The sequence below is a fragment of the Puma concolor genome, chromosome C2 (genome assembly GCF_028749965.1).
Source record: "Puma concolor isolate L17-30 chromosome C2, mPumCon1.1.hap2, whole genome shotgun sequence".
Classification (NCBI taxonomy): domain Eukaryota; kingdom Metazoa; phylum Chordata; class Mammalia; order Carnivora; family Felidae; genus Puma; species Puma concolor.
Window position 1 is genome coordinate 149,459,061 of NC_141675.1, and position 22,906 is coordinate 149,481,966.

A 22,906-nucleotide genomic window follows, 5' to 3' on the forward strand; every position below is an offset into this window, starting at 1 on the left:
GGAAATTCCTACGTGGCTGATAAGCAACACCAGAGAGCCCCCAGAACACTGCCCACAGTGGCTCCTCCTACCCCTGGGGCTCCCCTGGGCCACATTCTCAGCACATGCCTGGGCCCCACAGAGAAGACAGGGGGACCCGCTTAGAAGGTAAGCACCAAAGAGGATCATAGTTGGGCTTCCCGATGGCCATAATCCACACTCAACAAAGGGCTGGGACACCTTGGGAGACCCCCCCCCCCTCTTTTCCTCCTTCCTTCCCTTCAGAGAAGAAGACCTCTTCTCCTGATCAAGGATGACCTCAGCCTGCCTTGCCGTCCTCTGCTCTAGAAGCCTGGTCCTCCCTGGTGTCCTGCCCAGGGTCGTCGTCATCATCTTCCCCCTGCCCTCAGCACCATCCCTTTTCTAAGCAGCATCCTCTGTTACCTTCCCCCCCACTCCACGGCAAAGCTGAAAACTTGTGTTTATGGGGTAAATAGAAGCGCCACCACTTAAGGAAGGGGCGGGGGCTCTCACGAGGAGATAAGGGGAAACATGGAAGAAGTGACATCGGCCAGCGGCTCTGAAGGGTTCTTAACGTGTTTGGAATTTGCCGCCAAGATTAAAAAAGAAACGATTTCAGGTAAAACTCAAGACTTTTGCAGGCTGCTCCTGAAAACTAGAAGGCCTGGAAATGCAAGACCAATAGATCTACATGTCGACAGGCACCAGCTGTTCCTTTCCCGAAGGCCTTGCGCCAGGCAGACGCAACAGACGTCACCTCCTGCCCTCTTCCGTAATGTGGCCCTGCCACTCTGCCACCAAGAGACAGCGTCTAATTGCTCTCCCCCTGAATCTCACTGGCCTTGGTGATTTGCTCGAAACCAGTCGAATGTAGCGGGTCCGCTGAAGAGACACCACAAGATTTCTGAAGCTGGGAAAGCTGGCGATCTGCTAGAGAGGGGAGCCGCTTCCATGGTCGGCGTGTAGACATAATGCTTTGTAATTTCGTTTCCAAAAATATTACCGGCTGCCTAATCCTGACGGACAGACACCCACTCTGGTCCCTGTTTGTAGAGCTGGAGGTTCTTACGCTGAACTTGGCAGTGGTGGAGAGAAGACAGCTCTTGCTGAACTCTTTTCACTCTGTCCTCCGATCTGATGGAGCCACCGCCAGCCCCTCTCACCTTTCTCTCCGAAAACATCCCAACCGTGTGACCATGTGACCAAAACCCACCTGAAGTTCCTCAACATCCAGGAAAGCCACATTCCGGAAGACTGAGAGCCAGGCAGAGACAAAGACCCTTTGTCGATGAAGCACTTACTGACATATTTCTGAGAGATTAATTGGCATCAGAATACAAAGAGGAGCTGGGTGAAAAATGCCCTCTATAAAAGACGTATTTAAAAACGTGATCGCAGGGGCGCCTGGGTGGCCCAGTCGGTTAAGCGTCCGACTTCAGCCAGGTCACGATCTTGCGGTCCGTGAGTTCGAGCCCCGCGTCGGGCTCTGGGCTGATGGCTCGGAGCCTGGAGCCTGTTTCCGATTCTGTGTCTCCCTCTCTCTCTGCCCCTCCCCCGTTCATGCTCTGTCTCTCTCTGTCCCAAAAATAAATAAACGTTGAAAAAAATAAAATAAAGAAAAAAATAAAAACGTGACTGCAAACATAGTTCACATTCATTGCAGAAAACTCAGGAAACACAGAGAAGCACAAAGAAGCAAATGAAAACCACCTCTACCCTCACACCATCCTTCTCCTTTATTTTTTCATTCTTATAAATGGAACAAATAATGTTGCAAAGATCAGGTCTCATTGTAGCCCCCTGTCCTGCGTAATATTATACACATTTCCTCGTGGCAATAAATGTGCGCCTACAGTATAGTTTTATGGATAATTTTACACATGGTATTCTATTGTGTGAATGTATCATAATTCAGATAATCATCTCCTATTGTTTGGCATTTGTTTCCAATTTTCTCCTAGTTATGAACATCCATCCTTGCCTACGTATCTTTTCACATGCCTGGGATTATTTCCCGGCTAAACGTCTAGAAATGGGATCGCTGTGTCACAGCTACAACAATTTTCTCAAGGCTTTTGTTATTTATTGTCACATTGTCCTCTAGCATCATATCCTCACCCACAGGGTATAGGCATGCTTGTTCTACCAAACCCACGCTAACCGGACAACACGTCCTCATGGTTTGGTCAATCGACAGCTGTAGCCCTTTGCGTTTAACAATAAGATGCCAGTAGCCGAGGACAAAACCCTGAAAACGGTGGAGAGAACAGAAGAAATCTCTGAGGATGCAGGGTGGCTCTTTTACAGAGGAGGAAAGTGAGACCCAGAGAAGTAGGTGATTTGCCCAAAGTTATATGGGGAATCAGTGCGTGGGTCATCGACACTGGACTGGAGCGTAGTCACTGGCCTGCAGCACCATGACCAATTCTGGTCACGGTGTCAGATCGACGAGCTGACAGTTGTCCTCAGCTTACCTGATTCCCTTCGTCCCCTTCCATTTTGAAGCGTTATATTCAGTCAGCTGCTCTATGACCTTCAAACTGGACCAAGTCCGCCTCATGTTTGCTTTTCAATATGTATTCTGAGTCCGGTCAAACTTCCTGACAAGGAGGCTTGTATTGGGATCAAAAAAGGGCTAAATGGTCTGTCCCCCGAAGAACGGGGCAGGCGACGGTGTCTCCAGTTCAAGGTACATGACTAGGTGCACCCAGAGGCGGCTGGTAAGGCCGAGGGAAGCGTTGTGGGGGTGGCCTCTGTGCCCTGAGAGCCCACTGCCTCACTTCTCACAGCCAACTTGGGGGGACCGTGGCTCATCCCTGGCTCTTCAGGCATCAGCTCCTTGGATGCTCCCCTGCTGCGACCCAGTTCATGGATCTCTTCCTTCCCCTGACTTCTGTGACATCACCTATCTCTTTGGGGTTTTGTCCTACTTTTCTGTGTCTATTTCAGTGTCTCTGCTTTTCCTTCTAGTCTTAAACGTGTGGCACAAATCTCAGATCACAAACTCAGAGACGTTCATTATTTTAATTTTCAAAATAACCACCTTTACATTCTATTTCAGGCTCTTAGTTTGCCACATAGTGGAAACCGAAATGTCTGTGAACTCGGGGTCATCTCAGATCCTTCTGCTGCCCTGTTCTCCCCTTTCCCCCCGGGATTCTTATGCCGGGAGGTGGTGGGGGTGAGGGTCTGGCATCCGGTTACCACTCATCATCCTCCACACACAGTGGCACAGCCCGAGGCTTCTGTCACTCCTGTCAGGTCCCTGTGCTCGGCAATGTATGCCACCACAGTGTCCTCCTGGGGCCCCTGAGTTCTGGCTCTCTCTCTCGATTACTTCTTACTCTGGGGCACACAGGGATCATCCAGCTACTCTCAACACTGATGTGGAGTCAGGGAAACTGACAGGGGACTGGGCCATTTGCCCCATTGACATGCCGCCCAGCTTTTGCTTCTCCAGCCCTCAGGCTTGGCATGGAGGCACCTCCTCCCTCCAGGCTTGCCCCCTTTCAGGAATGCTCACGGGGAGTGATTCTTCCTCAAGTAGAGTAGCCCCTCCCTCACTGACTCCCCATGCCTCTTATCCCATTCCACAGCCCACCTCCACCTTGGCTGGGTCAGGTTTTTAAAATCCTGCCTTTGGAATGTTCCAATTGATAGACTAGAAGAAGGACCTATTGAGCAGGAAGGAATGTCTGATACTAAAAACACCACCTCCGACACATCATGTTGTCATCGCGCTACCTGTGGATCTACTCTCAACCCCTGACGGGGACTTGACACCCTGTCATCCCTTCCTAGATGGCCCTCAGCGGGCTCTGGTCGGCTCGTATCACTTCCGCAGAGCTCCATTCTCAGCAGTAACCCTGGGGCAATGGGGCCACCATGCTGCAGTGTGGCCGGAACAGAATCCCTTCTACCTCTGTTACTACCTTGTTCACCCGCCTCGAGTAAGAAGACATCTCCCACCTCCACCCTCCGCCCTTGATTCCCTAAGGTCTGCCTCACCATCCTGCCACCTCTTTCACGGAACTTTCCCAATGACTCAGTCACACCATGGTGGCTTCCTTCTCAAGTCTAATAAGAACATTTATTGTCACTCACATCTCACGGAACACATGGCGTATGGTTTTGTGCGAGGCTGACTAGATCATAACCTTGTAAGGGGGCAGAGACTCTGCGTCTTTCTCTGTATTCCCAGGACCTAGCACATGCTGGACACACAGTAGATATTCGTAGGACATCTTCTTAATAGATGAATTCTGTTAACAAGGTTTGAGCCTCCTCAAAAGAAGTTGTACCTTATACCTTTAGAGAACCCCAGAGCCTAAAAAGTCCATGGTGCTGAATGAGTCTCTGCACGATAGTGAGGGTGAAATAGAGAAAAGGCACAAAGGTCATCCTAGAATTGAGGAAGTATTTTTACGGAAGTCCTGGAAGTAGCAATAAAACGTTCTCATCACTAAATACTCAAGCTGGCCGCATCTGAATCCTCTATATTAACTCCTTCCTTGACAGAAAATGTTATTTTGTTTATTGGGGTACCTGTAGCGTAATAACAACCATTGCACACATGTCTAAAAACAAACAACCGAATAGCAAACATGTAGTGACTACCTACTATGTGTCTAGCACTGGGCTTGGAGAAATGGAAAATGGAAAAGAAATGAAGATTGTTTCTGGAGAAGTTCTGGTCTCCCTGAGGTTACAGTCTAGTCTGGGAGTCAAGGCATACATACCCCCAAATAATAGTAGGGCAAGAACGAGGCCTCACATCAGAGACCAAAAAGAGGGTCTAGCAGTAAAGAATTAGGATGAGAAATCCCTGTAGGAATCAATCGATGCATCACAGCCATGAAGGGACTTGGTTTGGACCTTACATGACAACGTCCGTAGTAACATGAGAGTGGCCCTGTGAACGTCCAATGGCTTTGACCATAAAAAGCAACACTCAATACTACGTGTGCTTAATCTAATGCATGATTTATTAATCCCATAAGCCTATTAAATATTGTTCCTGTAAAAATCCAAACACCACTTACCCACCCAATAACATAAAACTTAGGAATTTCCAAATTAAAAAAGTCCCTGACATTTAAACATTGATTACAAACTTCTTTAATCAAATTTGCCTTATCATCCAATTAAAATCACAATTCTACCATATCGGGTTCTTTTACACACTTCAAAAAACGTGTATGTTATTATCATGGTGATAATGACACTTTGTTACAATTACTCTTAAAACAGTGATAAAAGTGCTAGTATCATGGAGCGATTTCTTTAGTATTTTCCTACTCGTTTTTATTTTTACCCATTCCCAAGATTTCAGTGACTATACAAGATAACAATTTCTATAGCTTCCTAAGGCGATGATAACTTATCGGAACCAAAGTCAAAATATCTTCAGCAGATTCTAGGTTCTATACCAGCTGACTCTTGTTGGGATTTAGAGTCTGGTTACAAGACCCAAGGAAACTCTATTCTGAATTTGCAAGCTGGGTTCCTTTGTACAATTGAGTTTTGACTTCTCTGTTTGCAGGATCTCTCTCTTCACCGTGTTGCTTCCACCCTCCACCCTCTTCCACCCCTGTTTTCTGCCCTGAGGGCCTGACCTGTATGGGTTCATGGATGGGATGGAGGAGATTCCCCCTTCTGGTTGAGTTCAGCTAGGAGGGTGCTCAACCAAAGATCAGAGGCTAGCAGTGGGATGGCGCCTAGTCTGAATTCCCTGGCCCCTTACTCTAAGGTGGTCTTGGCAGGCTATGTCCCTCGCAGCTCTTCCCAAGGTGGCCTGCTCCATGTTCCGTGTTCTGGGGACCACTGCCTCCCTTGTCTGGTCAGACGGATGGAAAAGCCAAGACAGTGTCAACGCTGCACTCTTGCACCAGCCCTCAGGGTCCCGTTCAGCCAGCCCACCATTTCGTAATTATCTCCTCCTTGAATGATCACATCTTGCCAAGCCACTTATTTCCTGCTGGGGTCCTGGCTGTGGCCTTGGTGGGGGTGGTGCTTGGATCCTCTATCCAATACCCCCCTCAGGGGGGTAACTGCCTAGCTAGCCAAAGGCAGGGACAGGAAGCGCGTCTCAGAGGAAATACACTGACTCTGCAAGATGGCAGCCAGGTTGGTTAATACAGAGCAGACGGCTGATTCGGGAACCGGCCCACCATGGACACCCCCAGCAGTAGGGAAACAGGATCTCCCAGCAGGGAAAGACATCCGAGATGACAAGCTTGTTCAGGGACCAAGATGATCCTCAAGGCGGGAACTACACCTTCCAGATTATTGTGGACAACTAGCAATAAAAACATTCGTCAAACCTCTGCCAAAGGAAGTCCTTAAACACAAATTCTTAAACACCAGGCTGTTGCTACAGCTGGATTCTCAGCAGAGCCTAGTCCTTCCTTTATTAAATTGGCATCATTACCCTTGTTGCCTGACTTCGAATGCTCGCTCAGATGAGCCGGAGATTTGCGAGGTCGTATCTGCATGATCACACGGGAGAACTGGGGCAATTATGTGGATAATTCAAGCAAGAGCCTGGCTTTGCTTAAGTTCCATAATCACCTGAAAAGCCTGTTTTTCAGAGTATCTCCAACGGCACATTCAGACAAAAACAATTTTGTTTTCTGGATGACTGCCTCAGTCTTTTGGCCCTGTGACTTTAGCCCCAGTGGAAAAGTGATATTCATCATGCTCTGGTCCTGAGCCTGTGGAATCAATAAACAAGGTGTCGCGATCGGGACCAGTAACTGGTCCAACTGTGCACAGCAGAAAAAAAAGGGGGGGGGGGAACCTCCAGAGCTGTCCACTCTCCTTTAGCACAGCCCCTCTACCCTGCTCCCCGCTCTGTGGACAGAATTCAGGCAAGGCCTAGCAAGCCAGCCTGGGGCCGGGCCCTGCCCCTCCCTCATTGCTTTTCTGGAGTAATGGTCATCACTGCAGAGATTAAGTCTTCCTTGGGCCTCATTTAAATAGGACAGGAACCTCCTCCGCACACATCAAACTAATGAAAAGCTTGAGTCAGTGTTGGTGCGAGGCTATCGGCTACTTTGTGCACACAAATAGCTTGGTGGCTATTATTTGCGCTGTTAGCATGGTCAGGACAGGTGGGTGATATGATTTGGAGGATACAAGGACGTACCCATGCACCAGGGTGCCTGGAAATCTACAGTTAGAGACGTATTTCTTTAGCTCTTCCAGTGTTTTCCACGGTTAAGAGCTTCCTACTAGGGGTGCTTGGTTGGCTCAGCTGGTTAAGCATCTGACTTCAGCTCAGGTCATGATCTCACGGTTCTTGAGTCCAAGCCCCGCATCAGGCTCACCACTGTCAGCGAAACATCTGCCTCGGGTCCTCTGCCCCCCCTTCTCCCTGCCCCTCCCCCACTCATGCACACATGTGCTCGCTGCCTCTCTGTCTCAAAAATAAACATGAAAACAATTTTTTAGGGCCACCTGGCTGGCTCAGTCCAACTTGGGCTCAGGTCATGATCTCACGATTTGTGTGGTTTGAGCCCCGCCTCGGGCTCTGTGCTGACTTCTCCAAGCCTGGAGCCTGCTTCGGACTCTGTGTCTCCCTCTCTCTGCTCCTCCCCTGTTCACATTCTCTCTCTCTCTCTCTCTCGCTCAAAAATAAAAATAAACAGTAAAAAAAATTTTTTTAAATTTTTAACAAGAGCTTCCTTCTAAAATATTATCTCTAAGAGGAGGGATGTTTCCTTAGGACCGCTAGTGCAAATAACAACAGCAAATGATTATTCAGTGTTCAGACTATGCTGTTTCATCTTCACAGTCTCCCTGTGAGGGAGGTGCTGTTGTCATTCCGCATTTTACAGATGTGGAGTCCAAGGCGCAGAGAGGTCCAGTAATTTGTCCCAAACCACACAGCGAGTAAGTGGAGGAGCCAGGATTGAAACTGGGCAGCCCACTGGAAGTCTACGGCATAACTGCTCCTCTTTTCTGCATCTTGGGGACAAAATTGGGTTCCCCTTCCACGGTGGCAACTCAGCAGGCACAGTGGATGCAGCTGAGCTGGTCTGGAAAGGGTGGAGAAAGTACGGACGGAACAGAATCCAGGACGGAGAGTAAGGGGCCAGGGGCCGCAGCCGCCAATGTCAAGGTCCTCCCCAGACTGCTGGGGCTCCCTGGAGGAAGACAGCCCTTCTGGTCCAGGGTTGCCTTGGGTTGAGGAGTCTTGCTTTGCCCAGGGCCATGCAGTTGAGTGGACACACAATAGCAAGAGGGAGACAGATACAGATGTGAGGCAGGACATGCTCAGCGGAGTCAAACTCCTTGTGACGGAGTATTGGCTCCACTGCTTTTTAAAAGAGTGATCCCTGGGCATGCAGCTTTCCTAAGTCCAAGTGGAAGGAAGAGACATCAGATACGGAGAGAAGTAGTTGCCAAAGACGGACAGCCATGGCTGTCATAAATGGAGACAACTCTCTTTTCGCGAGCACAGCTTTCTCTACAATCCTGAGGCTGAAGTCATCCGTCAGTAGTGAGGAGAGCGTCTTGTAAAAGCTGAAAAACATTAATTAGACAGGATACGGTACATTTACCTCTGCTGTTACAGCTTACCCGTTGTTTGTCCTGCCCATCTCATTTAGACAAAGAGATCTAAACTAGCTCCGCGGTGAGCTAACTTTTCAAGGCCAAAGTGTTTATAGAAAGATTGGTCCAAAAGCCACGCAGAGAATCTGTGACTCTCGGACACTGAGGGCTAAGAGGGTCTTTTCAGTTAGAGAAATTAAGCTAGAGAAGTGGTATGTGGCCAGGATCCGAGCCAATGTTGGTTGGGAGAACTTTGGGGGAGATTCTAATTTATCAGGTTGGAAGTTTCATTTCAGAGGTGGTCAAAGTCCAGTATTTTCAAAGACAAGCAAGCTAAATGTAGATCAATGGCCAGGACTGTTGGTGGAGGATGTAACCCATCATTACATGTGGTCACAGTGTCCCCGGAAACCCTCCTACCTAACAGAAGTCTCAGTGTATAAGCCTTGCTTCTCCAGCATATCACACAGCACAGGTATGAGAGAAGACAGAATTCCCAATAGTTAAAAAATAGTATTTCTTTGGGGAAAGGAAACAGATTGTATCAGGGCAAAATCACACCTGACTAATTTCCTAGAGTGTGACCTAAAAGTGAATAGCTTTGTGGATACAATTCGTATAGACCTTCAACACAACTTTGTCTTGCCAATGGTTACTATGGAATACTGACTTTCTGTGAAATTGGTGAGGATGTAAATTACAGTCGTGAAGAAGGGCTTGGTTTCGGGGTGACAAACACCAGGAATTGGGCCCCCTGGAAATGGACAACATGGTGGCCCAGAGGAGGAGATCCCCAGGCTTGCCAACAACACTAAATCCTTTTGTGCCTAAATCATCAAAGCGATAGAGAGAGATTTCAGGAATGACGGAGAGTAAGGGGCCAGGGGCCCATAAGTAACATACAAGCACCGATTAGTCCCTCAATAACAATTTGAACATTCATAATTATTTAGCGAGCGCCTGTCTCCGACCCCTGCTCCCCATGCCTTGTCACCTGCAATCTGAACCCTTGCAAGAGTCCTACAAGACAGATATTTCTATTTATAGAATGAGAAAGGAAAGCTTGGAGACAGCTCCAGGGTCTTTGTATTCTGACAGGGTATTAAATTGCTAGGGCTCCATACAAAATACTATAGACCGGCTGGTTTAAAACTTCAGAAATTTATTGCACACAGTTCTGGAGGCTAGAAGTCCAAGATCAAGGTGCCCGCAGGGCTGGTTTCCTCGGAGACCTCTCTCCTTGGCTTGGAGACAGACGGCCATCTTCTCGCTGTGTCCCCACGTGGTCTCCCTTGGTGCACGTGCACCCTTGGTGTCTCTTGGGTGTGTCCAAATTTCCTCTTCTTACAAGGAAACCAGTCAGATAGGATCAGGGCCCACCCGAAAGGCCCCATTTTAGCTTTATCACCTCTTTAAAGGCCCCATCTCCAAATACATCCTGAGATACTGGGGGTTGGGGTTCTAATGCACGAATTCGGGAGGGACACAATGTAGCCCAAAGCAAACACAACTAGGGTGAACTATGGGGAACCACGGGATTGGAGAGTGGAAGATATATTTTCATTAATGGCAGACCGTGGAGGGCGGCGTGTGGGGGGGGGGGCGGTCAGAGGGTGAGGGATAGCTCCCCAAAATAAGCTGTGAGGAGAGAGAGCACCTCTCCTCCCCTCCTTCCTACACGCCCTCCCTTCCATCTCACGTGGAGCCTGGAGTCTCTTCCACAGGTCAAAAACACCACGTTGCTGTATTCATTTTCTTCACCCTAGGGTCTAAGAGACAGAGTTGTAATAAGAGACCCGGCCACCCCCACCCCACCGCAGGGCCAAATCAGAGAGCTGGACAGCTGCTCCAAACACAACATCATTCCATAGCACATAGTTGAGGTGGGGTGTGTGGAACGGGGCTAAAGTTACTTGAATTCTTTTCGAGGCTGACATCTTTGCAACCCGAGGCACAAAAAGCCCTCTCTCTGCATTCAATTTGTAGCAAAGTAAACAATTTGTAGCAAGTAAACAGGGTGCTCATTGTGTTGGTGTTCTGCGGCCTGAGCTCCAAAGAGGCCTTTTGTTTTAAAGGATATTTTAAAATTCTTCATTAGCTGTAAAAAGTTATTTTAAAAACCTTTTCCCAGACACCCCCATACCTCTCCTAAAAAAAAAAAAAAAAAAAAAAAAAAATCAAAAAACAAAAACCAAAAAACAACCCACCTACATTTATGAATAACAGGGAATGGTCCTCTGTGGCCCTGACTTCTAGTCCGGTCAAGTCCACGGGGTTTGTGGGGCGCTTTGAGGTGCAGGCGGGCTGTGAGGGAAGAGGAGGAAGCGTGATGACAGGGACGGCGTCCGCGGGAACAGTCGAGGTCCTGCCGTGTCCGATATTGCTTGGGAATGATTTGGAGGAGGACGCAGGGTGGTGGTGGCTTTGCACAAACCCAGGGGGCGTCATTCGCCCTGGCAAAGCTGAGTCATTTGTCTCAGCTGCAGGGTGACTGGAACCCCTGCAGGGGAGTAAAATCGAGGTACACCGGTGCCCAGCCCGAGTACTATCACACCGTCAGTATGATCCCAAGTGCCCCCATGGGTACCGTGAGAGTGACCCCTTGTGGCCAGTCCCCCAGGCCCGGTGGACCCCATGGTCAGCCTTTCCGGATGCGGCGACAGGCTGCTCCACAGGGGCGCTGCAGCACTCCTATCGGGTCCCCCCATCTCCATAAACAGGCCTCACTACCTCACAAGAAGCTTCCGCCGGCCCACGGCCCGTGGGCCGGTCCAGATCGAAGGGAGATCCAAGTCACCTAAGTCATGTCCCTCCTTGCCCAGGGGCCATGCTAATCTTCCCTGTGCTTTTCCAATTTCAGTATATGTGTCGCCAAAGGGAGCAGTCGTGTCCCTCCTTATGGAGAGAAGGGAACTGAGACCGAGAGAGAGAGAGGCCAGTGTCCAAGGCCCCACAGGAAGTGAAGGGAAGACCTGGGTGAGTGTCCCTCCCTCCTCCCTCCGCCAAAGCCTCCTCACTGTGACCCCTGCCTTCTCTGCTGTCAGCTAATTCCTCAGTTTCCACGGTGAGAACAGGGACGCTCTGTCCGAAGGCATTCGCTCCCATTACAATATAAATACGTTAATACCCTGTTTCAGACCCATTCTTAGGAGCAGATTTGGCAGGTGAGAAGGTGAGACCCTAAGCTGTTCTGGGTGGTGTGCCCCTCCCCCTCCCCCCCCCCCCCCCCCCAGGAAGACAGGCAAGAAGCAGGGGGAGGGCAGAGAGGGGCCCAAGACAAGTTTGCACACTACACAATATTGCCTCCATCTGGCCTCGCTTGGATGGTCTGCATGATTTTGATATTATCCAGAAGACTGAGGATGCTGACCAAAGACTTCTCCAGATGCTCAGAAGTTGTACTTCCAAGCATAATTCTTGGCTCTCCGAGAACCACAAGTAATTGATGGCACCCCCCGCCTTTTCCACATCCTATTCTTTCCAGCTCCCGAACAGATAGATTTTCTTGTTTGTAGACTCATTCATTCCAGGCTTTGCGGTAATCTCAGAGTTGACAAACGCAAAGGCAGTGTGGTCGCATTCATCTGCGGTCACCTGGTCCTCATTAGGGCCATCGGAGGAGGCCAGGGACTGGTTTTGTGATTAGCGATTCCTCCTCCACGCGGGCCTGAGAGCTCTCAGCAGCCTTTTGTTGTTTGCATGGAGGCCTTGGAGAGCTCTGCCAGGCTCGGCTCAACATTTTCCACATGACTGATGGCATTCAAAGCTTTGCAATCCCAACAGGCAAATTTCTCGACTGGCTTTGTTTCTCGTTGGTTCAGGTTGGAATAAGAAGGCTCTTTCTGCCAGGAATGTCAGTGTGTGGTTGAGAAGTTGGCATTTTTCTATAAGGAGGCAGGGAAGCCAGTTGGTAAGTGCCTGGGTGCCCGGGTGCCCGGGTGCCTCGTGCCAACAGTCAGAAAGGTTATTTCAGTATTTCTCGTTCTTAGTGGGGCAGAGATGGCGTGTCCTAGGGACACGGTGGGCCCACAGAGGGGGTCTTCCTGGGGGGGGGGGGGCGCATGCCGTCGTGAGCCAAGCTGTCGCAAAGCTCTGCTTCGTGTGTTTTCCTAAGGTCACGAGGGGTCTGGGTTTGGGGCGGGGTGGAGGGCGCTCTGGATTTGTCTTCCATTTCTGCAGCTGTGAGAATGGCTTGGCCTCTGCCAAAGCCTTTTGTTCCATTTTTCTCTTGCTTCATTGGGACATTTCCGGAACCAAATATATTCAACTAGTCCTCAGCTTCAGGAGGTAATTGAATATCCAAATGCTGATCCTTCCATTGTCCAATGACCAGAACCAGCTGAAACACCCAATTTTGCAAAGCATTAAGCTCCAGTCTTTTCCCTCATTATCTCTTCCAATTATCACGTCTTCACATCTTTTTCTTATTGAGGTGTGTGAGGCCCACATGAATTCTGAGAATTCTTATACTAAATTCCATTCTTCGGGCATACAAATCTCTTCCTCTTAGGGTGTTTTGTCCCACTGTACTTTGACATGGATTCCAAAGTCTGCATCCTACCGAAGACAGACTATTGTAATTATTATTTTGAAACGGACACATTTCTCAGCTCTTGGATCTGGGCCTGAAGATAAACACGGGTACTCGGGGGCCTTGAAACCCACACTCTCAGCGTGCTGATCCTTGCAGGCCTGTTAGATCAGTGCCAGACTAAACATAAAGCTGGCGCTCCCTCCCCAGGCCAACACTTTGGGGCTTTTGTCAACTGGGCAGGAGTGCAAATCCTTGAAGATTCTCTCCATGGAAAGCTTATTTCTTTATGTCCTTTGGCTCGGACCTTGGCTGGGGTTGGCCACGTGACCTTGAGCTGCCCTGGGATGCCTTGACATTTCCTCATTTGGGCCTCTGGGGTCTTTGCCCTAACTAAGATGCATATCTCAGGGGGGCGGGAAGGAGGGGTGACCGTGCTCTTGTTTCTTGGCCTCTGGAATTGAGAAGCTTTGGGGTAAGGAAGAGTCCCAAGCTCCAGGCTGTGCCCAGTTCCTGACCAGACAGGTGGGAGGGAAATCAGAGAGATAGGTTGTGGAGGGGTGATGGCAAACAAGCGGGGAGTGTGAGTTTATTGCCTTGTGCTAAAGGTGCATCTGATGTTACTTGGAGTCACTGAGCACCTGGGAAGCTGCACCCCTTTACCTAGTCTGGTACCTCCAGATAGGCAAACGCATTAGCTCCGCAGACACATTGGTGATTGGAAACCGGACTGTGTCCGATATGGTGATATTCCTGCCTCATTGAGTATCATTTACAACCCTCCTGAGCTGCCCCTGGCAGATCCTGGCGGTGCAGGTCAGTGCCCTGGGTGGTGGCCCTCCACGGTCCTTCTGATAGAGACTACCTCTCTAGTCCTCCCTGATGCTCCTCCTGCTGACTTCCCTTAAAGTTCCTATATCCCCATCTCACTCTCCTGACCAGAGAAGACGTGGGGAGAACCTTCCTATTCAAGGAGTCTCCTCTCTTGAGTTCTTAATCTCCTCTCTTGTCCCCCCTGGGTGACAACTGCTTCCCGGTGGCCTGTCTCTGGGGACTGTTTTCCATTGCCTTTCGAATATAGAATGTGTTCCTGAAATAAGGGAATCCCAACACACATTGTGACTGGGATGATGTGGAAGGCAGGTGCAAGGAGAAAGGAAAGGAGCTGGGATGGGTGGGGGAAGGCCAAGTCACCCATCTTGTCTCAGAAGAACCTCAGCTAGGTTCCATGCCATCCTGAGGTTGTCATGGAAACCACAGGGCTATAGAGTCAGACCACCTTCCTTTGACAGGTCTGGAGGGGGGGGGATGGCGGTCCCAGTCAGGCTGATGGGGGAAATGTGCATGATGTTTTGTGATGTCACCATTCACCTAGACAATCAGCCAAGAGCAAAGGCCCAGAGGCCTCACCTTACGCTCCAAGCATAGGAACCATGCTCATTCACCTTTGCATGTCAATGTCAAGCACAGTTTCAGGCTCAAAGTAAAGACCCAAGAAGTGCTTGATGGTCTGAAGGAGCTCGAGCTGCCCAGGACCCAGATGTGAGAGGCAGAACCAGAGAAACAGGACAATTAGGCACTGGGTCCAGGGTCATGCCTGTCTTTAGACATTGGGTCAAGAGGGCCCCTAGAAAAATGAGAATCATTAGAATCCCATTCATATATTTTTTCTTTGTCAATTTTGAAATAGGGAGTACTCATATTTACTAGTGAAACACCGTGAAGATGTAGAAAGAAACAGCTCTACCTCCCTTCGTAACCCTTCCTCCTCTCTCATCTTGGTAAGCAGTTTTCTTTGCTCTTGGAATTCTAAGATTTCACCAAGTTACATCTAGGTGTGTGTCTTTACAAAATAATAATAATAATAACCCTGTCTGGGACTTGGCCCTTTCCATCTACAGTCTTAAATCTTGTATCAGACCATGGAGATTTTCTTCTGTTATTTGCTTAAATATTACTTCTCCTCCATCTGTTCTTCTCTTTCCCCCTCCATCTCTCCTTCTGACACTCCTATTATCTGAACGTCCTATCTCCTGTTTTGTCCCTCTAAATCCCTTGCTATTTCCTCCTGTTTTCCAAATCTTTATGTTTTCATATTATGAGCTCCTTCTTCCACTCGGTCCCGTGGACCTTGAGCTCACTGATAAGCAGTGATTGTCCTCCTTTCAGTTACTTCCCACGTTTTAAAAATAAAACATAGGGGCTCCTGGGTGGCTCAGTCAGTTGTGTGTCTGACTTTGGCTCGGGTCATGATCTCGCAGTTCGTGAGTTCGAGCTCCGTGTTGGGCTCTGTGCTGACAGCTCAGAGCCTGGAGCCTGCTTCAGATTCTCTGTCTCCCTCTCTCTCTCTGCCCTTCCTCTGCTTTCTCTCCCTCTCTCTCTCTCTCTCTCTCTCTCTCTCAAAAACAAATAAACTTAAATTTTTTTTAATAAAAATAATTTTCTTTTAGTTCCAGGAAGTCCTTTTCTTAGACTCTGTGTCCTCTTGAGAATTCTCACTACCTATTCATTCAAACCCCTTTGGTCTGTCCTGCTCCAACAGGCACCTCTTAGGCTGAAGGCTGCATCTTTCTCCCCCTTATCCCAGATCCATAAGTGTTCCTGATTTTGTAGTCTACCAGCAGGCAGATCAAGGTGAACACATTCGTCAAGCAGTGGCAAAACCAGCAGGCAATGGAAGGTTCAGCAGTTTCTGCTGTCAGGAGTCAGCAGTAAACCAACTGGTCAACCACTTCTCTGTAGATCTGAGCAGGGTGTCCTCTCTTTGAGCTCCTGGGATCAAGTTCCCATCTTATTTTTTTTTTTAATTTTTTTTTAACGTTTATTTATTTTTGAGACAGGGAGAGACAGAACATGAATGGGGGAGGGTCAGAGAGAGAGGGAGACACAGAATCCGAAACGGGCTCCAGGCTCTGAGCTGTCAGCACAGAGCCCGACGCGGGGCTCGAACTCACGGACCGTGAGATCATGACCTGAGCCGAAGTCGGACGCTCAACCGACTGAGCCACCCAGGCGCCCTTCAAGTTCCCATCTTAAAGAAGATGGAGGGTTGGGAATTATGAGCACAGGTGGGAGAATTAGCTTCAAAGAGGAGGGAAATATTCCTTCTTCTGACCTACAAGACTGGCAGAGAAAGAATATGAGTATAGACCCTATACCTTTGTCATTTTGTGGGCACTAAGTTATGGGAGTTCATGGTCAATGATGGAGATGGGCTTGGGTAGCCATTTGAATGCTTCCTCTAATTCAAAAAGAAATAGCCACTGAGCTATTGCCTTCAACCTCCCAAGGCTTCTATTTGTCATGGTCAAGTCAGGCAGTTTGTGGCTTGAGTATCCCTTCCATGTCTTACACTGTTAGGCGCTCTGAGGAGTGAAAGAGAGTCAGAAGGTAGAGTTCCCACCCCAACATGCTTCCCTGTCCTTCAAGGACCTATTTGGTTGCCACGTTCTGATGAACCACCAGGTCTTTGGATCTTCAGGAGGAGATTCCCAAGGGGGCAGCTCTTCTACACAAACTTGGTGGTGCAGGGTGGCTCGGCAGGAAGGCACGAGGCTATAGCTTTCCTGAGCAGTCCTTGGTTTTCCTGTCTGTGGTGAAGATAAGACTCAAGAGGAGCCCAGTTCTGGTTGGGGTAAGGTGGGATCCCTGAGAGGAAGGCCCAGGGGAAGTCACATCCAGACCTCAAAGGGGAGTCCGTGTCACCAGGAGTGGGTACCTCTGATGGAGCCAAGAAGACTGACCACATGACCACAGTCTTTGGCCACCATTTCCAGTCTGCTGAGGCTCAGCCAGCAGACAAGGGATATGGCCCAGGCGTCCCGAGGAGGCAGAAGTCACCACACCAAGAATGCTGAGATGTCCCCTCTGCCTTGAGGTTATAAAACCGCCACCACATCATACTCTCAGAGACCATGACCACCTTGGGGTCAGGGAAGAGAAATCACGGAGACTTAGAACTTGGGTTTACTTATTTGTTTATTTTCTAAAAAGACTGAGCATAAGTGGGAGGACTTTTTAGGTTTAGGATCTAGATAATAAAGCAGATCAGATTAGAGATGAAGCTTTTCCCTTAACCGGCAGTGAAGATGAAAAGGAAGACAAAGAAGTTTTAGACAACATAATGGAACTAGTTTTATTCTCCACACATCCAGGTTATATAGGGAATTTGGAAATACACACACACACACACACACACACACACACACACACACGCTCACACACTTTCATGTCTTGTGATTCTGTTTTTCTGACCCCATTGGTTAGAAGATGACCTAAAATTTGTAGGAGAAACCACAAAAAGACAAACAACCCCACTAAAAAAATGAGTAAAGGACTTGAATAGACATTTCTCCAAAGAAGATCTACAAATGGCCACACAGCTCATGAAAAGATGCTCAATATCATCAGTTACCAGAGAAATGAAAATCAAACCCACAATGAGAAACCATTTCACACCCACTAGGATGGCCAGATCTTTAAGAAAGGGAAAATAGCAAGTGTTGTTGAGACTATGGTCAAACTAGAACCCACATACACTGCTGATGGGAGAGCCACTGTGGAAAACAGTGTGTGATTTCCCAATACATCAAATATAGAATTGCCGTCTGACCCAACCCATTCTGCTTCTGGGTATATGCCCCCAAAACTGCAAACAGGGTTTCAAACAAACACTTGATCACAAGTACTCATAGCATTTTTCACAATATTTTTCACAACATTTTTCACAATAGCCGAAATTTGAAAGAACCCAAATGCTCATCAAGAGATGACTAGATCAACAAAATATGGTCTATCCATACCATGGAATGTTCTTTAACCATAAAAAGGAATGGAGTACTGATACGTGTTACAACATGGATGAACCTGGAAAACATAATGCTAAGTGGAAGAAAGCAGACAGACAACCACGTATTGTATGATTCTGTTTATTTGAAGTGTCCAGAATTGGCAAATCCATAGACCCAGCAAGCAGATTAGTGGTTGTTAGAGGCTGTTAGGGAGGGAGAAAAGCAGAGGGGCTGCTCAGCGGGTACAGGGCTTCCATTTGGGGTTATGGAAAGTTCTGGAACTGGATCATGGTGATGATTGCACATTATAAAGATACTTGATGCCACTGAATTGACAACACTTCAAAATAGTAAAATTTGTGTTATGTGTATTTTACCACAACTTTTAAAGATCCTTAGGAGAGGGGCATCTGGATGGCTCCGTCAGTTAAGCCTCCAACTTTGGCTCAAGTCATGGTCTCACGGTTTGTACGTTTGAGCCCCACATCGGGCTCTGTGCTGACAAAGTGGAGCCTGCCTGGGATTCTCTCTCTCTCTCCCTCTCTCTCCGCCCCTCCCCCCCTTGTTCGCGCACGCGCTCTCTCTCTCTCTCTCTCTCAAAAATAAATAAATAAACTTAAAATAAAATCCATAAGATGAAATGTCTTGGCTGGAATATTTACCCCATATTAATAAAGCTTGTATCCTTTGGATGCTTGCTGCATGTTAGGGTTTTGTGTGGGCCCTCCCGCTGGGTCCTCATAGCAATCCTAGGAGCTGGTGTCATTATTCCCATTTGCAGGGGAAGGACACAAGCTCACAGAGCTACAGTGACTGACCAAATCCCAAGGAACGTGACTCAGGATCCCAGCGGTGAGGTGAGAAAGAGCGAGGGGCTGCGAAGTTCTCCGATCTCCTGAGGGCATCGGGTAGGAGTGCAGGACGCACACCAACTTGCGATAGTAGAGGAAGATGCTCCCCGTATCATCGGGCTGAGGCGCGGGAGGCACTGTTGTAATCACTTAAAGGTTTGGTCTCTGACGAATGGCAAACAGGGATGGGAAAGGGCATCTAGGAGGAGACACCTTCCCAAAGCCTGTTGGAAGGAAGCCGAAAGTCACAAGGACAATCGTCCATGAAGGAGGAACTGGTGTTCCCTGCATCGTGACTTAGGGGCCTCCTCCATGGAGAATGTGAGCCCGACCCGAGAGATGCCGCTTTTTCAGGGTCTCCCCAGCCCTGGAGGCTGGAGTCCTCTCTCACCAGTGCTACACATCAGTTCCTCCCAAAGAGGGCCCAAGAAGGCCTGCTGAAAAAGAGCAGTGGGGTGACACATGGCGGGGAGGGGGGGGGGGCACCGTGCATGAGCAGCTGTCTCCTAAAGGCCTTTAGGATGGCGGCCAGCTCTGTCCCTGCTACAAACTGGTGGCAAAAAGTCCAGTCGAAGGACAAGCTTCAAGCGTGGGTGTGACGAGCAGAAAGGGTGTGCTCTTGGCACTGGCTACCCCACCGCTGGGCCGCCGTGCCTGGGTCCCCAGTGAAATCCCATAAGGTGTTCCCCTCCCCGAGGATCACTGGTCAGAGCCAGCTCTTTGGAGAGCAGTGATAAGGATTCTCTGTTTGGGCAGTAATTGGCATCAAAGCCACAGTCTGTCATAGGACATCGCTTGACTCCTGTCCTTGCGAAAAAAACTTTCTGATGAGCTTATCGCTTGGGCTTCTTCTGAGTTACTAAAATAGAAGTGGCAAATACTTTCAATCTCTCATGCCAACTCCTATTAATTGTAATGGCTTCCCGGGGTGAAGTGTGGAGAAGGATTCTGAGCTCACGTCTAAGACTCAGGAGAAAAGATAACCGCTCTTGATTAGTGATGTCTGCAATGGGCAGATAACAGGTACAGGAGTGGAGGTGGCTGGTTCCTATACTGTGGGCATCGCTGCTCTTGAATGATGATGGCTCGGCTGTGGGCTGGGATGAACACCCTCGCTGTCATCGGTATTCACGGAAAGAAGTCCAAGGGCATTCATGCCCTAGAAAATCTCTGGAGGTGATGATCACTCTCTTCCATCCTGGGGGCGGAAAATAAACCTCCCGGAAAGACTCCTTTCTTCTCCATTATTTTGCGCTCCCGAGAAGGGCAGCGGGTCAAGGGCTATTTCCTCCGCTTCCCCCAAGGAGCGAACTGATTGTTGGCCAGAGGGGCCTCTTTCTCCAAGGCTGTTCTGGAACTCTTATTTGCCCAGGGCAGCTGCAGCCACACAGTTTGTTTCTCGTCATGGAAAGCTGAAGCTTCTCAGAGCCCAAGCTAAATACTGGCTGCGGCAGAACATCCAGTTTTTTTCATGAGCCCCCGGTGAATTGAAACCCAGAAGCCAGAGGCACACCTGCCAATTATTACAGTTAATTTCGTGCAGGCTTGACTCAGGAACCAAGACAGAGAGTTCTGTTTGCTGCTGGGGGTGCGCAGGGTGGGCGGGAGCGGCCGTGGTCATGGGCTGTGAATACCCCCTGTGTGTGCCCAAGCTGGTCCTGGCAGCCACGGTGGCCTCCCTCGCACCGGGAGTCTGGCATCCAAGTGGGACTTCAGTGGGGCCTCCTCCCCTTGACTCTGCATCTGCGATCAGAGATGGTAACTGTCAAGAACTTTTCTTCCTCCTGCTGTATGCCCCAGCCACCCACCTTCCCCTTAAGAACTCAGCGAAGAACACTTCTGTTTATTTTTTTCCGACGAGAAGGAGAAAGAGACACTCAGCTTGAAACCGTGGGGTTTTTCTGTTGCCTTTTCTCCCCTGACGCATTGCCTCCTAAGATCCTGTCGATTTGGCCAGAAAACACTCACCCTTTGTGCCCTAGAAGCTCCTTGGGTGGTGGGCCACCGGTCAAGTTCTAGCTTGGTCTTGCCTGCCTCGGGGTGGGTGGGGGGGGCCTTGATTCTGACTGCTCAAGGCTCTCCTAAGTTTCCCCAGGCCTCCTTTGTCTGATCAACTGATTCCTCCGTTCATTGGTTCATTGGTTTCTAGTGAGGCAGGTAACTGGGCTGGGCGTTGGGAAGACCGTGGAGAAGAAGCCAGATTTACTGTTCTCCAGGGTCGAGCGAGAAATCAGACGGCAAGTTATAATTACACAGTAATTGAGTACTGTCATAGTAATGCTAGGAGGGGATACACAGGGAGCTGTGGCCAGAGTCCTAGGGATAGAATCCAGCGCTGTTCCCCAAGAGGGGGGTGAGTGCACGTAAGACATTATAGCAGCACCTGGTGTGGGGTGTAAACATATAAGAAAGGGACTTAATCTAGACTGGGGGAAGGTGCCATCAAGGACATGGTCCCCAACTTCCTCGGCATCTGAGGGGAGACCAGAAGGGCGAGTGGGAGGAGTCAGAGGGTGGATCTAGGCAAGCGGGACCGCAGGTCTCAGAACGAGCGCGTAAAGGGCGCCGGGCTCCTTCCAAAGCTGAGAAGACTAGAGAGGCTGGAACAGGAAGAGCCGCGGGGAGCCCGGCTCGGGTGACCGCATGCAGCCCGGAAGCCACGTGGACGGGAGTCTCCTTCTTTGGGGCTCAGGGAGTCCGTGGGGGTGATTAGCAGCAGGCGTGGCACCCCCATTCCTGCTCTCGTCCCATGGCCCTGGATGTTGTCTTCCTGTTCCTCAGAAAGACCAGTCATTGGCCAACTTGATGGTCCACTTTGGACACTATGCTGGGGCCAAGGCTGGTGTGAAGATGGTGATAAGCGGCGGGTGGACCCAGCGGTGGGTGACCTCAGTGTCCAGCCGTCACCTCTTCCAGCTAGGCAGGGGCCCCGGGGGCGTGTCTGGAGGGGAAACTTGCATTGCTTCTAGAAGAACAAGACTGCCAGTCATAAAGAGTGGGGGGGGGGGGTGGGCAGAGCGGCAAAGGGCGTGGTCCGAGGAGGGAATGTTTCACCGAGCTGCACATCCACTGACCCTACAACATTCCGGCCTCTTTAGTGATCCGGGCACTGGAACCGCATGTCGGTACGAAACCTCTCCTGGTGGTGCAGGAGCGGGGGCTTCATTCCAAACATTGTGCTGGGAAAGGACGTAGCCGGGAGGGGACAGGGTTGGGCTGGTCCCTCTCGGATGAAAACCCCCATCCTCTGTGACGGACAGCGACAAAGGATGCTGGGTCATGGCTTCTCTGGCTCTCCCATGCAACTTAGATGTGCCCTCCCGGGGAGATTTCTCCACCAGAAAACTGATCTACTAAACCTTATACCTGCCGGGGTCCAAGGGGCCCCTGTGCCCCGTGCTCCCCTCTGGCCTTGGCTGCAGCAAATGTCGCCTCACTGTGGCCCGGCTCCCCGAGCCACCTTAATCACACGGTATAAGCATCTATTTTAGTTACATAAACAGAGTTGTCTACATTTGGATCCCGGGGCTGGCTGCAGGAATTTGTAAACAGCATGCTGTACGCGTCTCGAAGCAACTTGCCAGGATGCACTCTTTCCCACTGCCTGTTGTCCAGTTTTCCCTTTTATAGAGAGTCTGGCTGGGAAAGGGAGACAGAACTTATTTGGGAATAGAGGACAATCTCTCCGGCAAATTCCTTTCTCCCACTCTTTCAACCACTACCTCCTTTTCTGAAATTTTGAGGTCTGGTGCAAAATTAAGACTGCTCTTGAGTTCTGGGTTCCTCCTCAATGCTAGCTTCTCAAAAATAGAAATCTAAACTCCACGGAAAACAAACTTGGGGAGAGTTGACTCCCGGAAGGGTAACCAGGAATTCTGAATTCGAGGCAGGTTCTAAAACCTACTGGAAACTGCTGTCCCTATCATAGCCAAGACCCCGTATGACATCGTGACGTCCCTCTTCAGCTCCAAGCAGGGGCTCGTAAGGTTCCAAACTAATGACATTCTTGGAACCGCAAAGAGGCAGTAGCCTCGAGGGGGAGAGGGGCATTCCTTTTTTTTTTTTTTTTCAATTTTCATTTAATAACTATTAATGAAGCATCTATTTGGATTAGATGCTACATCCGGCACGGGGAGCCTTAGAAGGTACACGACACAAACCCTTGGCATCAAAACCCA

General features: G+C 49.4%; 1 protein-coding gene and 1 non-coding gene across 2 annotated transcripts in view; one reads left to right on the top strand and one right to left on the bottom strand.

Annotated features, from left to right (window-relative positions):
- Window positions 1-11,333: 11,333 nt before the first annotated feature.
- Window positions 11,334-11,438, bottom strand: LOC112850572 (U6 spliceosomal RNA). Its single transcript, XR_003222686.1, has one exon. It is a non-coding gene; the product is annotated as a U6 spliceosomal RNA (small nuclear RNA).
- The window catches only part of KCNE2 (potassium voltage-gated channel subfamily E regulatory subunit 2), a 32,477-nt gene continuing 20,953 nt past the window's right edge, over window positions 11,383-22,906 (top strand). The window contains exon 1 of the mRNA XM_025914038.2: window positions 11,383-11,532. Coding sequence (XP_025769823.2) covers window positions 11,455-11,532 — 78 coding nt within the window. The 5' untranslated portion in view covers window positions 11,383-11,454. The remainder of the gene's footprint in view (window positions 11,533-22,906) is intronic.